Raw genomic sequence first — 14649 nt, 5'->3', positions numbered from 1 at the left:
GAACACACTGAGGATTGAAAACCTCCTCAAAGAAACTTTCATACACATGCCAAAGCTATGACTTGGTCACAGGCTGTTACTTCAGCAGGTATCTCCAAAATTCAGGCCCTGCTCTTCCTGAGTGCTGCGCTGTATGATCAGCTCTGACCTGGAAAACTGAAATCATATTAAAACTGTACTCACAACAGGACATTTTATAGTTCTCTCACTGTGTGAAGGCCCCAGAGTACAAATTAATAAAGGTTTCATATGCATTTATATTTTTTAAAATCACCTTTAAAAAGTCAGCATGAAGTTTTTATTTTCTGTCCTCCAGGAAAATCCACCTATTCCAATAAATCCCAGAGAACCAACAATGGTTTAGAAAACTGTAATAACTGAAACATAAATCCTAATTACTTTTAAATGCTTCTATTAATGGTTTCTAAGTTTATCACAGGCTATGTAAGGGTAATGAACAAAATAGGGAAGCTTGGAGCACACATCTTTTGAGGATACCTATGCATGACATGCATATCTTTACTCACTGGTCCAAGAATATGATACCAAAATGGGTGAAATACTTCCTTTGTTTCCATCACAAGAATACATTCCATGTGGAAGTCATCAGTATCAACGCTAAGCTTCCCTTTAAGCCCTTTTGAGCCACTCTTATTAAATATACATTACACATACACCTGTATAAGTTGAAGGCTTGGAAGAACACATCTATTCCCCAGAAATCAAAGGGCTTTCTATGCAGATGCCTGCGGGGGGACAATGATCATAAAGCAGCCAGAGAGCCAAAGGAATGCTGAGATTTCAGAGCCTGTGTGATTACCCACAGCTGTACAAACAGTACAGTGGAGAAAACAGACTGACCTTGGCCATGTTTTGAGAGTGCCTGATAACCAGGTCCTTCGACAAGCTCTGTTTCAACATGAAAAGGAAAGAAGAGACAGTGACCCAGAGGAACAGGAGGAAACTCAGTAATGACTAAAGCAGCAACATCGCAAGTCAGCAGCTTGAACATCTTCAGGGGACTGGTCTGGGACAAAACTGGTTGGTGATGACACATCTGCCTTATGTACCTGGCAGCATGAGAAGTGGATTAAACCACATACATGACAGCAATATTTCAAGTACAAGTAGACAGCACACTTCAAAACATGAATTACTGTGCTTTGACCAGCCCAGAAATATCCATGGCAGAGAAATTTTAGTCTGTTTGCAAGAATTTTGAAATAGAATTTAAAAAGCAGAGAGTGTTTCAGTGTATTTCTAAATCCACAGGGTTGTGGCTATCTTTTTCCCGCTTATTAGTGCCTATATCCTACTGTATAGAACATTGAGGGGGCCCATACTAGGAAATAATTCTAGTGCTCATCCCACTGACCTCCCTTTCACCCTTGCAAACAGGTATTTTCTTTGCTGTTTCTTCACATGTCTGGGGAACACACCCTCCAACACTTGCAAAAACAAACACTATCACTGGGCTGGCCATCAGCATCCCCTCTAACTCTTATCTTGGGCTGTGTCCCTCTAGGGTTGTTAAGTTACACGCTGAACCTCAAGGAATCTCTCTCCCCTCCCTGTGGTGGACAAAACACAGTGGATCACATAACTCATAGAGGCACTTGGCCCATAAATGACAGAGGCTTGATTCAGGATCAAAGCTAAAAACTAACTTCTTCCAGAATATCCCACACCTCAGACCAGGCTGTAAGGATGATCCTCAGAATGGTTGTAGGAAAGAGCTTGAGATTTGAAGGAAATCTTAACTTTGTTGAGCTGGAAAACTGAGCATTACACAATACTTGTTTTTCTCACCTTTTGAATTCTGCCCTTGACAATGTGCAAATCCTTAGGCATCCCTGTGTTCACTGTCATCCAGCATCTTGGTAAGCAGAAAAAGAAAAAAAAAAAAGAAAGAAAAAAAAAAGAAAGAAAAAAAAAAGGGGGGGGGGGGGGGGAACAACCAAAAAAACCTCCACCAAAACTCAAAACACAACCAGGGCAGTGAAAGGTGAAAGAAGATCAGAAGGTGAAGGTTGCTATTCTGTCACTTTGTGGAGAACTCCCCTCCTAGCACAGGCAGTATGAAAGTGTTTCCCTGTTAAGGTTTCATCTATAGCTGCTGCCAGCTTGGCAGGGAAAGCAGCTCTCCGATGAAAACAAATTCCCGTGTTCCCATGACATTGAGTTGCTGCTGCAACACTACAGCTGTCAAAAAACTTGAGTGACTCCAAGGAGAAACTGCATTTACCCTGACTGTTTTGCTCTCCCTTTTCAAACACTAATTTTATATTCTACAGTCAGCCAAGCAACTCTTTACAAACTTTACAACCCATTCTCCCAAGAGCCTGAAGGCACGACGCATTCACACAGTGCACAACCTGAGAACTAAAGCATAAAATGCATGAAAACACACACAGCCTGTAGGGACAGTCCTGAATAAGGTCAGTGAATCTACCTACACCTTCATGAGCAAGCACTCACCTGACTTTTAAGAGTTAAAACCAGACCGTATTAAAAGCTGATGAAAGCACAAGTAGGTATAGCATATTTAGATCTGCCACACAAAAGAAAGTGTATGGAGCATGTCCTCACCAGATTATCCACCAGGTGCATATCAAGAGCTTTAGAACAAATTTAGAGAATGACTAACTACAAATTGTATGTAATGAGTAGCTGTGAATCAGGATAAAATGCAAGATGGGTCTTTTAAAACTACATCATGCCAAACTAAGCAATTACCTTTCTTAGATGTGATTAACTCAATCCCTCTTTAGGCAGAGGTAACATGGTCTGTCTCAGCTACTGGACTTTAGCAAAGCATTTGATTCAGTGCCATAACTTTGGTATTTAAAAGGCAATCTGGAGAAGACGGAGATTAGTCAACAAACTGTAAAGCGGTGAGGAACTGCCTTGGGGGAAGAAGACAAGTTGCACTGAAAAGGTGCTCTGCTGGGATGTGGGGGTTCCACAAGTACCAGTTTTAGGACTTTCAATATTTTTACTGAGAGTTTAGATATTTAAAAAAACCCCAACCCAACAGGGGTGTTGTGAAACATGACTGATATGTGATGAAATCTGTCAACAGTAGACAGCTGGAGGGTGTTGCTGGTACGCAAAAATTTATGGATATCACAGGCAGAAATCTCTCAGAGATTAAATTATATGAATGGAGTCAAATGGTGTAGTAAAAATCAGACAGAAAAGCAGTAGAAATTATTCTAATAGCATTGTGGAAAAGACACTAGGTAAACTTCATTTGGAATACTGTATACCATTCCAGAAAATAGAACTAACTACATTCCATATAGTTAGTTCTATTTTCAGAAAGCACTCAAACTGGAACAGATGCTGTGAAGACGTATTCAGGAACATTACAGGGAATAGACTGCCTTTTCTATAAGACATTGGAAGAACTTCAGCAAAGCAAAGGATGAGAGAGCTTATGATTTCTCACCATAAACACTGTGGAGGCACAGGAGGGAAAAAGTCAAACTGTTCAACTGGAAGGACAATCTGACTCAAAAATATTTGACTGCAAGCTGGTCATCAACACACCAAGTCTTGAAATGAGAGGAAAGTTTCTAGTTACCAGAGGCATGACCAAAAAGCCTACCCACCAAGGAAGACAGCCCCAGAGGTTTCTGCTTTTCAGTACGAGATCTCTCTAGTTTCCAGAGAACCTCTACCACATGGCTGCCTGCAGTGACCCAGGCCAGTGCTCCAAGAAATCAATTCCCACCTCTGTTTCTACTCCTGTCCTCACAGCAATTGCTGGTGGTGTCCCAGGAAGGTGTCCCTTAACTCTGGTCTTACACAAGTAGGAGTCTCTCTGGTTGCACAGACTTGAGAGGCAAATCTTTGAACCTCTGTCTCCCAGCCCTCAGGGAAGGTCACTCCCTTTTCTCACAGTGGTGTGCAAAATACAAAATCCTCTTCTATTTCTCCAGCTGCCAGTTTTCTAGAGGCATTCTTCATTTTGATCTTAGGCAGCAGTTAAACAGTTCATTTCTCCAGCCCAGGTGCTTCCTCCAGCACGGCAACAGGAAATGAGCAGGCTCTGAGGCAGGCAGGTTGCCGAGCCCCTGTGCAGCTTTTCTGTCCCTACCACTGCACTGCTCTCTGCCCCTGCCCCTGCCCCAGCACTGCAGCATTCCCTGCTCTTGGCTGTGGCAGCACAAGCATCTATGGGGACCTGCCTGAGCCAGCACCTGCTCTGTACAAAACACACGCACTACTGCAGTTGAAAGGCAGGGGCATGCAGGCTCCTGGGGAGAGGAGGAGAGGCACACAGCTACTGCTGATTATCCATGTTATGGTTACACATCCATAGGGCCTTTCCCCATAGGGGGAAAGAAATGTGTATTTTGAAAGCTTTAACGTTATCTTTTCTGGACCTAACTACATTAAAAACAGCATATTGACTATGGTGGACAGTCAGGTGCTAAAGAATGACACAGAAGTGCTCTTTCATATTTTTGAACTGCAAAACCTCCTTCTTGGAAGAAGGGGCAGAGGAGAGTGAGGGTCAGGCAATAGGCCTGTAAGCTCTGTCAATCGTACCAATTCATCTGGAGCACCTTAGACCCCCCAAAGCCATTGATCATCTCTTGGGGACTGGCTTTCTGTGTGATCATAGCGATGCACACTTTCACCACCACTGCTCTGACATGCAGCTGCATCTGCCCCCCCTTCCCAACCTTGAGGCTGACCACGAGGAAAATGCCCTTTGTCACTTTGTCATTGCTGGCCATGCCAGGTTTACTAAATCACTCACCTTTTTTATTCAGCATTGTAGTGGCCTTGCAAGAACTGGAACTTTTCCAAATACTGCTTGAAGCCACCCTGCCTCTGCTCTCCCTCCTTGCTGGCAGAGGCTTTCTGCGGCCAGATGAAGGTGTGGGTACCTGCAGGGTGTCCTCTGCACCCCAGGAAAGCAGGGTCTGCTGGGAAGGTTAAAGCTGACTTTTCCTTTGCACATGCTGGCATCAAGAAGGTGCACAGAACTTGTGCCCGTAGATGCAGCTCATGTGAACGTCACTTCTACTGGAACCCAGAAGTCCCCTGGGATTTGAGAAGAGGATCTTGCTAGTTTTCACAGAAAAGCATTAACAGGGAACACACTGTGAGCAAGCTTGTGGAAGGCAGGGAATATGGGACGGGGCTGTTTAAAATTTCTGTTACCACAGTCCAATCCTGGCCTGGGCCCAAGGCTTCTCTAAACTGCCTAATACCTACTCTAATGGTGATAGCATTCAGAGGTAAACCTGTTCCTATGCAGATGGGACATACAAATGTCACAATAAATAGTTCAGCAGTCTATCTTTAGAGCAGAGCTCCTGCACATAAACAGAAAAGTAGCTATTTCGCCCACTCCTATATATGTTGGCCCTGACATCTCAGTCTGACTGACCTTTCACTAGTGTGAAACCTCTGAGGGCTATTTTCATCCTAGTGCAAATCAGCAGAACTTCGGGGTTGGCATCACACGAGGTTCTTACCTCATGGGGACTGTCCCAGCACAACCTTCCTCCAGAGCACACCTCTGGGCAGGAGATAACAGGATCTGCTGTACATGCTGACTACCGCTGTCTGTGGCTGTCCCCTTGCCGCCAGAGGAATCCTGAGCCAATCATTTAGAATTTCCCTCTTCACTTCCTTAAGAGATGCCCCAAACAAGTACCAGTATCTTCCCTTCAGGCAGTGTTTCTGCCACCCTGCTCCCTCACTGCAGCCAGTGCGGAGGTGAGCAATGCAGTTCTCTGTGGTCTTCTGTGGTCTAGAGAGAGGGAGGTGCCTGCAGAAAGCAATTTATCCCTCCTAAAATCTTAGCCATGTCTCTTTCTGGGGAAGTGCCCAGTACAACTTCACTCCTGACATTGGTGCTTCATTTAAACACCTAAAATGAGGTGTGGACAAATCCACACCCTTCTACTTCTCATATGATGTTTCACAAGCAGAAGTGTTGTAATTCTCCTGCTTGCTGCTCCCAGCCACTAATGTTAGATAGGATGTTAGATAAAGTACATCAACCCAGGTTCTGGCAGAGCTCTTTCCCCCAAGTGACATAAATGATAATTTTCATCTTGCTTCACTAGATAATTCAACACTGTGTAGTGCAAAGGATGCATATTTTCCTATTTGGCTGTGATCAATAACACAGTTCCTATCTCTGGTAACAACAGCCCACAACACCGAGGGTTGGATCCTGTGTGGTGGTTGTCAAAATGGCTATGTTTTGTAATCAATAGCCCAAGAGTCTTTCTCAGAAAGATTTGCATTGCATGATCAACAGCAGCAGTAGTCCAAGCCAAGTTGATGAAAGAGACAGTTAATCCCAAAGAGCCAAGTTCCTGGAATGTGCCCTGCTCTGGGAGGGCATCACTCAGCTACATGCATACAGCTGGGTATGTCTGGTGTAGCTGAAGCTGCTAGTTAGCCAGAGGTTGGGGCTTGATTGGTGTTTTGGGGTTTTTAGCCTTTTTATGGTTTGTTGTTGTTGTTGTTGTTGGGGTGTTTTTTTTGTTTGTTTGTTTGTTTTTTGGGGGTTTTTTGTGGTTTTTTTTGGTTTTGTTTTTTTTTTTTAAGTAAGAAAAACATCCACACTTGTTCCACAGGAAAAGAACAAGTAATCTACCCACATGGAATATACGCAGTTGTCCTTGTTTCCTCCTTGCTTACTTTCACCTTCTGCTAGTGTAATTTGAGTGATGAGATTTTTCCAGACACCAAATTAGGATAAAATGTAGTTGTGTGCAACAGATGAAGGGGAATAACCAGCAGGCTTTAAACAAATCAGGAATATGTGCACAGGGCAGACACTGAAATGGCATAGACTTTGCACTGTTTTACAAAACCAGCCAAAAGCAGAGCCACACAGGTAGAGTCCTACAGCTATAGGGTGTCTGTGCTTCACTTCCCACTCACCCCTTCCCCTCGAGGCAGCTACTGCTGAGCTGTGACAGCTGAGCTGCATGTGAAGCAACTCCTAAACCACTTGAAGTTTTCAACCTGACATGTTAAAGCAAACTCCCCTTACCCAAGCAGAGGAGTGGAAAGAAGCCCAAGGCAGGATTCTTCACCTAAAACACCCCAAGTGACACATCCCCTGGTGCCTGAGGAGGGACATTTGCACATATGAATGGCCAGGACACCCCAGGACACAGTGGTTTGCACCTGCTTTGCCCAGATGCACATGCCTACACTCTGCCCAGTGCAGTGAGGGATGCGGTCTGAGTCACATTCAGTGCAAAGTCAGGCCTGAGCCGACCACACGTGAACACCTGCCAGAAGTCAGCCTGTGAAACAGGCTTTCCTCACCATTGATCCTACGGTGCTACACACACCCTGGCAATGAAGCATCATCTCTAAAAAGCATCCCAAACATAAGAGGAAACAGCAATGACAATCAAAGCTAGAACCACATGAAACTGCATAGGTAGGCCATATCACCTACGGTGTCTGAGCATCACTTGGCTACATGCAAAACTGCTGACTGACAAGTGCAAAGGCCTGAATTAAACGAGTTTTAAGATGAGGTCCAGTCACTGACTATCTGCACTTTCTTAGGCTGTTGCAATATAAAATGAAACAGGTCTGTGTTGATCATAAGTGAAGGTAAAACAACATGTCAACCCCTGTGTGGGGCTTGGTAGAGCAGACCCAGGGAACACTGCCAGTTCAGGGCACCTGATTGGGTCTGACTGGCCAAAGCCATTTCTCTTGGCTCCCCACCTGAACTGGCAAAGTTGACTTTTGCCACTCCAAAGATAAAAGGCCAGGACTGGGACTGGTTCTTACCACTCAAGAGAACATAGAAATGGTCAAGCTGTTACAGGGAGCTGACAGAAGATCTTGGAGAAACAGGTATGCTGTCATAACACCATCACAGGAGGCAGAAATAGCAGAGGCGGGAGCAGGGCAGTACTTTCTATCCTCCCATTCCAGCCTCTCCGGCTCTGCTGTTTCTAAAATACCTAGGAAAGCTGCCACCATTCCAGCTGCTTACTTTGCCACCAGTGACAGCCAACTTGTGAGCATTCAAAGCCCAGAAACAGCTTCATTTCTCCTGGTGGAGGGAAAAGGGTGCTTTTATTTCTCTTTCAGGCTTTGAAAAGCCATAACATAGCAGAGCATAGGAGAGCCCAGATAAAGCACAGGCTGAGTATGGGGCCAGGCGCCCAAGCCATCCCTTCACAGGTAACCTGGCATGCCCAGCACGAGGCACCTGAGTGCTGGGTGGAAACTAAAATGTGCGGCTGGGAAATGGTGTAGCTGAGAGGGATTTACATGGCTGTGCCCTACATGCTGCAAGCTCCCCCTGCTTACGTGCTGGGAGGGACAGAGTTCCTCCTGCTTGGCACAGAGCTGCCTCAGCCCCGGGCGGCGTGCTGCCCTGCTTGCACCTTGGCCCCACTTGGATTCACACACGCCACACAATGCCTTCACACGGATATATTTATCAAGCTAAAAAAAGTTCTGGTTAGCTGTTGTGTTGGCTGTGAGGCTCAGTTGTGCTATCTAGGAGGGAAAAAGAGGCCACCTGAAGCTGTAAAAATCTCACAAGCCTGCAAAATAAGGAGGGCAGCATGCTGGTGGGAGGTTGGATATTTACTAAAGTGGAAGAATTCCAATACAGAAATTATTCTTTTTCACTGCACGGTCCCTCCCCCCACCATAAAAAACCAAAAAAAATCCTTTTTATATATTTCCTGGAATATGCGATTGTACTAGAAGAGCATTTTATGCTCCCGTTATGAAAGGGACTCCAGTGGGACAAAGTCATTCCTGGAATAACTTTCAGTGAAATCAAGAGTTACAACTGGACTGACTTCAGTGTAACAAGTCCTCGGGATATTGGTGCTGCTGCAGTCATGTTTTTGTAGGCAGTCTGGATCTACAAGTTTTCCTAGTATAATAATTGCAGTAAGAACTGTGAGGTTTTGTAACCAAACTCATTTATGCTGGCAAAATCCCTTCTTTGGATGACAGAGAGGTGACTTATACCATTTAATTCCTTCCAGTTTTTCCTTGGAATTGCTGTTCTATTATGAAATGTCTTTATGCTGTCTGCACAATAAGTGTGAATGACTATTGCTGCATTGCTGTAACAGTACCCTTTTCTAGCACACACAAGCTAAAATGTCTAAACTATTTTATTTTGTATAATGCAAATATTAGGATATGGTTGGGGAAGAAAGAAACTACTATCTTAAAATAAAATATATAAATGCCCTATAATAGCCTGCAAGGTAAATTCTGTGTGACAGTAAGAGAACAGAATTCACCAAAATAATCTAGAATATTTTCTTCCATTATTTTTATCTCACTTGGGATCTTTATTTCCTAAGCAATCTCTAAACATCTGGATGAACTTATAGCCTGTATATGTCTATTTTCATTTCTAAGATCCAAGTTAATCTTGTTTGCAGCACACAAAGAACTTGAGCAGGATGTGATACCACTTTATGTCAACCCCACTGAGAAGTGCAGTAGCCCTGCAGTATCACTGCCTGGCCAGCCCAAGGGGCAGTGGGACACCCATAGATTTGCTATTGCCAGTTTGACTGCAGATGGACTAAAGAACTTCTGGGAAGCATATATTCCCTGGGGCATCTCCTGGAAGTGAAAGGGAGTATGATAAAGAGAACAAAGTTGCAGGGGTAAAAATCTAAGTATGGGGAAATGTGGGGCATCTCCTTGAAGGTGGGATTTCACCTTGTATTTTGTCCTGGAAAGAATGGAGATAGGCTCAGAAGGTTCTTAAAGCAAAGATAAGCAGCTGTGTTTGATGGTTTCAAATCAGTGAAACTCAATCTGTGCTTGTAGAGAGCAGCTTTACACTATTTCCCCATGTATGGCACACACCATGGGAAAACTCCGGATCAGTACCATAGTGTTCCTTAAAATAAGCCTCAGAGATAATTCACACATCCCAGTAGAGATGGGAGGGCTGATGAAGGTCAAAGAGTCTATGTAGGATCTGAAAGGGAAGAAGGAGCCTCAATTTGCAGATTGCTTCTGAGTGACCCATTATGGTTTAGAATAATGAAACACAGGCACTTTGTCCTAAAGCTTCCCCTTGACAACCTGTTTCTTGAGGCAACTTGGAGCTCACAGCAATTAGGCTGAGGGTGGGAGGAATTTGCTCTGAGGGTGTCAGGGCTATTCTGGCACCCTGTAGCTGGCTTTCCCCAGGGCTCCTCACTCTCCTGTCCATCACAGGAGTAATGCATATCCTTGATTCGACAGACAGTAACGGGGCCTTGGGACACCAGGAAAGGTGGTGCTGGAAACAAACAGCCATTGCCAGTGATTCAATGGCCCGCAGCTCATTTGCAGTGAGGCCCAAGGGGTGTGCTCCTTCCTGCGGCAACCTGGGGCACAGCAAAGTCCTCCACCCGTTGTGCACATGCAAAGAAGCCCATCTGCATGTACAGAGAGAAATACTACCAGCCACAATATAAATGCACTTGTATAAGTCGTGTTGAATTCTTCTCTTACTGAGGTGAGGAGGTCAGTGGAAAGGGGTGACAAAACAGCAAGCAAAGAAAACATTTGTAGCAGCCCTGTGGATATGTATGCAGCTGCAGGGTCAGTGAGTGTGTGTCTCACAACCAGAGAAAGGACGTTGCAGCAATCAAGACATAAGAGAAGGAGAATCTGGCACAGTTTGGGCTACCGGGCTGGCTAAAAAAAAAAAAGATTGTATCTTGTAGACATTACCCAAAAACAGTCTGCATGACTAAAAATAGCATAGATATACCGTTTTAAAAAAGATCAAAAATGAAGCCCATAAAGATTGCAAGTCATATGAGATGCAGAACTTACAGAGCTTATAAAAGAAAGTGATGAAAATTAAATTATACTAATTCACACTACCCAGTTTCAATCTCTAGTAACCAAAGCCAAAACAAGCAGACAGCTTTATTTATTGTTTTTTCTTTTTTTTTCCTGGGATGTACGAACTGAGGGTGCTGTATGCCAGACCTCCCATGCTTCTCATATACAGACCATGTTTCCTGCTTGTATAGGCCTCTCTTTTCTGCCAGCACCTCAAGCACGTGCTTTGGTGGCTACCTCAAAAAATTCCTGGAGGACTGAAAAGGCGAGGAGAAACTGTCTGTGTCAAAGCCTAAGGAACAAGCTTTGTGAATCCCACCCTGCAGGTCAGACAACTGTCTCAGGTTTGCAGGGTTTTGCAAAGTATTTCATGTGCCACCTTCTCTTGCCTATGGGTTAGGATGCCCACCAAATGAAGCTGATGTCCTGTTCTTGAACAGACAGCAGCAGATCTGACTCTGAACAGGGACCAGCAGCTCACATAGGCAGTTGCTTAGCAAGTCTTGGCATCACCAGGGGTGCTCGGGGGCATTTTAGACTTTAGTTAAAGACCCAGGACCCTTAGTTAAGCATATCTCCTGCTAAGATACTCTAATCTTTCATCTGATTTAACCCTCCATCCCTGCTCAGGGGTATTAAGGGTTTAATTCAGCATTTGCAACAGGACCCAGATAGATGAAGAGCTTAAGGTGAAAGGATGAGCTAAGCAGAGGGGCTGCAGCAGAGACTGATCCTTGTCCTGTCTGGGGAACAGCACAGAGCCCTGTCATTGGTGCTGTGTGCTGCTGCAAGCACTGGACATGAGCCGGCTCAGCATGAGCAGTCCCTGCATGAGCACACCAGGCTCAGTCCCAGGGAAAACAAGGGCAGCCACGGGAGGGGCAGGCAGGCTGCTGGGGCAGCTGCAGCACCCCCTGGAGCAGCATGGGGAAAGGAAGGGAGGGAACAGCTCTACTCAAAGCCCTGATTGTGCAGTCATAGCCTGTCTGCAACCACAGCCTGTAAGCAGCCATATGGACCCAACCAGGCTGGAGACTCAAGTCTTCTTCTAGCTGTTGTTGAAGTGTCAGTACCCCAGCCCAATCCTACCCTGGCTGTTACCATTCTCCTCCTAACCACCACTACCCTCCCAAGTTTGTCAGCAAAACTGTACATGCTTTCCCTGGTTCTCTGGAGTCAAAGTGAGCAAGATCTGCCTGTATCTAGTTCAATGCTAGTAAATAGGTCAAGGAAAGCTTGGCAGGGTGTGTGTGTTTCTAAGTGCTGGGTGAGTGGTAATCTCCTCAGCCGACAGATCTGGAGTTTACAGACTGACTTAGGCACCTCTGTGCTGAATTGCCCCATGCACCCAGGAGCTGACTTTGGCTTGTGTTCAGTGCAAGCTACACCAAGAGGGTGAGTCTGGTCAGAGGAACTCCAACACTTTTTCATTCCTACATGCTCTTGACTGCCTCCTCCCCCCACCGGCAGTCAAGGAGAAGGTTCTATTGAGCTCCAGCTGGGGTCAAGCAGAGCCACAGTACCCTGCACACAGTGCCAGGGGCACAGTCCCTCCCTCCTGGAACACCAGGGTATGAGAGCAGGGCATGTGGATGGTCCTGGCCATGTAGGGTGCATTCCCTCTGTCTCAACACACAGGAGTCTGATGCCGCTGAGCTGCCTTCTCTTGCCAGCAGTTTGTGTGCCCCCAGTTTCTTGCAGCTAGTGAGAAATGGTTTTGGTGATGCTTTCAACGTTCAGATCTTGAGTAGTGGGGCCCAGCAATGCTCTCCTCCTATGTGTAATACATGTCCTGTGGTGTAGATGGGTTTAGGGTTGAGCTTATGAGAGCACAGAATTTGCAAGTTCTCACCTCATCCTTCCTTCTCAAGCACTTTCAAATCAAGATGCCACAAAAAAACCACTTTCTTGCAAGTGCCTGTACTACTGTTTTATGTAATTCAGAACTGCACAATCACTTTCTCCGGGTACCTTAGCAGGCATTAGTGTGAGATTCTCTGGCAAGGGATCCAAGGAGACCCGCTGTCGACTTCTCTGTACAAGCAAGAACCTTACTCTCTCAAAAAGATAATCACAAAGAGGGTGTTTGTGCCCATTCTTGGTTTTGGGGACTCTCCTTTTTCCTTTGCCACCATGACTCATAAAACTCATTAAGCCAGAGTATGCCTAGTAGAACATTTAATTACACAGCAGTTGCAGGGTAGTGACGGAATCTATGTTTAACAGGCTGACAGCAAGATGGCTTTATCTACAAAGATGTTTAGATGTCAGTATAGCCAGTGCCATCCATAAGGCTGGGCAAGCCATACCAGGCACCAAATCAGCAAGGAGGAAGGTAAAATTTGGGCCAGGAGTAGGCTCAAGACACTAGTGATTTGCATAAACAGTCTGAAAACCTACCTGTCATCACCATGTCTGGGGCAATATGTGGAAACATTATCTGGGTAAATCAACAGCCTCACACTGCACAGTGACCTAGATAGGAAACACGATGCAATAAGGGAGAAGGTGAGACTGCACTGTTGTAACACAAAGATGAGGTTATTTGCTGCTGCTTTTATTCTAGCTATGAGTTTAGTAGTCAATAAACCACTTGAAAACAAGTTCTAGCTTCTCCCTTCTTTCTCTGACACTCTCAGAGCAACACAGCACACAGCCAGACCAATTCATGAACAACACATTTCAGTACTTAGCAAAATGTTAAAACATTCTTAAAACCACTGTAGACATACAGCTATGGGTGCACAACTTCAAGAGCACCTCAGCCTCAGGGTGTCTGAGAAGCTGCTCAGAGGGATTACACCAACATTGGAGTGACTACTTCTCTCTTGTGTGTGTGAACAGGCTTGTTTACATGAAGAAACTCTTTCCATTGTGGCCTTTGAGACTGCAGTAGACGATTCAGTTGCAGCAGGCTAGGATATGCAAGGATGACTTTACTCACTGGAATAAAAAAGTAAAGGGAAGTTTTAGGAAGCTAATACATGACACTGTTAGAAATCCCCTCCCATTTGTACATTTTGTCCTGATTACTTAGAAGCCAAACATGACCAAGTGATTTGTCATCAGTTTTGGTTTTGTAAAGTTTTTCTCCTTGTAATTTACCTTACAATTAACACATTGTACCATACATTCTAGCCCGTCTAAGGTGGTCTTAAAATTCTACCATAAAACCTTAGCACACGGAAAGAAGTAAGTACTGTTCTGGTACGGAAAACACATCTCCCTCACCTTTAAAGAGATGAACACATTGTAAACATTTTTAAACAAATTGTAGCTGGATAATACATTTAGGAAGGCAGAGGAATGATAGCCTTGCAGGGCAATGGTTCAGTTTTCCTACATTATTTCCATATTGTTTTTACATCAACAAAATAAAGATTTCTCTTAACTCTGAAACTCTGCTGGCAGGAAGAAAAACATTCAAAGATTGCATATCAAAGATCTTTGAGATCAAACAATAACTTATCTATAGACCAGTGTTCAATATGCAGTCTGTAAGCAGGAAAATAGCTTGCTTTCATTTTTTCATTCTTCTGTAGACAGAATATTGTCTCCAAAATTAGCCATGTTCACTCCAAATTACTGAGCTTAGCAAAAATTAAGCCCCTTTTTTATATTTTTAGGTTTTTTCCCCTCAGAAGTAATCAAACAAGTAATGGAATATGCATCTTTCAATTGTATAGTATGCAAGACTGCTATTGCCATGAGGCTGAGCTATCAGAAGTAAGAGTGAAATTTTCCTTTTTCAATTCCATTTTTCAAAATTATTTCTTTTGAAAATAATACATGAAACTTTACCCAAACACAATC

General features: G+C 44.4%; 1 protein-coding gene across 2 annotated transcripts in view; it reads right to left on the bottom strand.

Moving 5' to 3' along the window:
• TSNAX (translin associated factor X) overlaps positions 1 to 14649 on the bottom strand; it is a 57013-nt gene that overhangs the window by 33300 nt on the left and 9064 nt on the right. Inside the window, exon 1 of one of the 2 annotated variants that reach the window (XM_066178770.1) lies at positions 13237 to 13264. The exons of the other annotated variant lie outside the window; for it this stretch is intronic. Within the exon in view, the coding sequence (XP_066034867.1) occupies positions 13237 to 13249 (13 nt within the window). The 5' untranslated portion in view covers positions 13250 to 13264. Of the gene's footprint in view, positions 1 to 13236; positions 13265 to 14649 lie in introns of those variants that run through there. 2 annotated transcript variants of the gene reach the window in all.

Source organism: Chamaea fasciata, unplaced genomic scaffold (assembly GCF_029207755.1).
Source record: "Chamaea fasciata isolate MVZ Bird 193981 ecotype frontalis unplaced genomic scaffold, bChaFas1.0.hap1 SCAF_3, whole genome shotgun sequence".
NCBI classification, from domain to species: Eukaryota; Metazoa; Chordata; class Aves; order Passeriformes; family Sylviidae; genus Chamaea; species Chamaea fasciata.
This window is presented reverse-complemented; position numbering and strand designations above follow the sequence as displayed.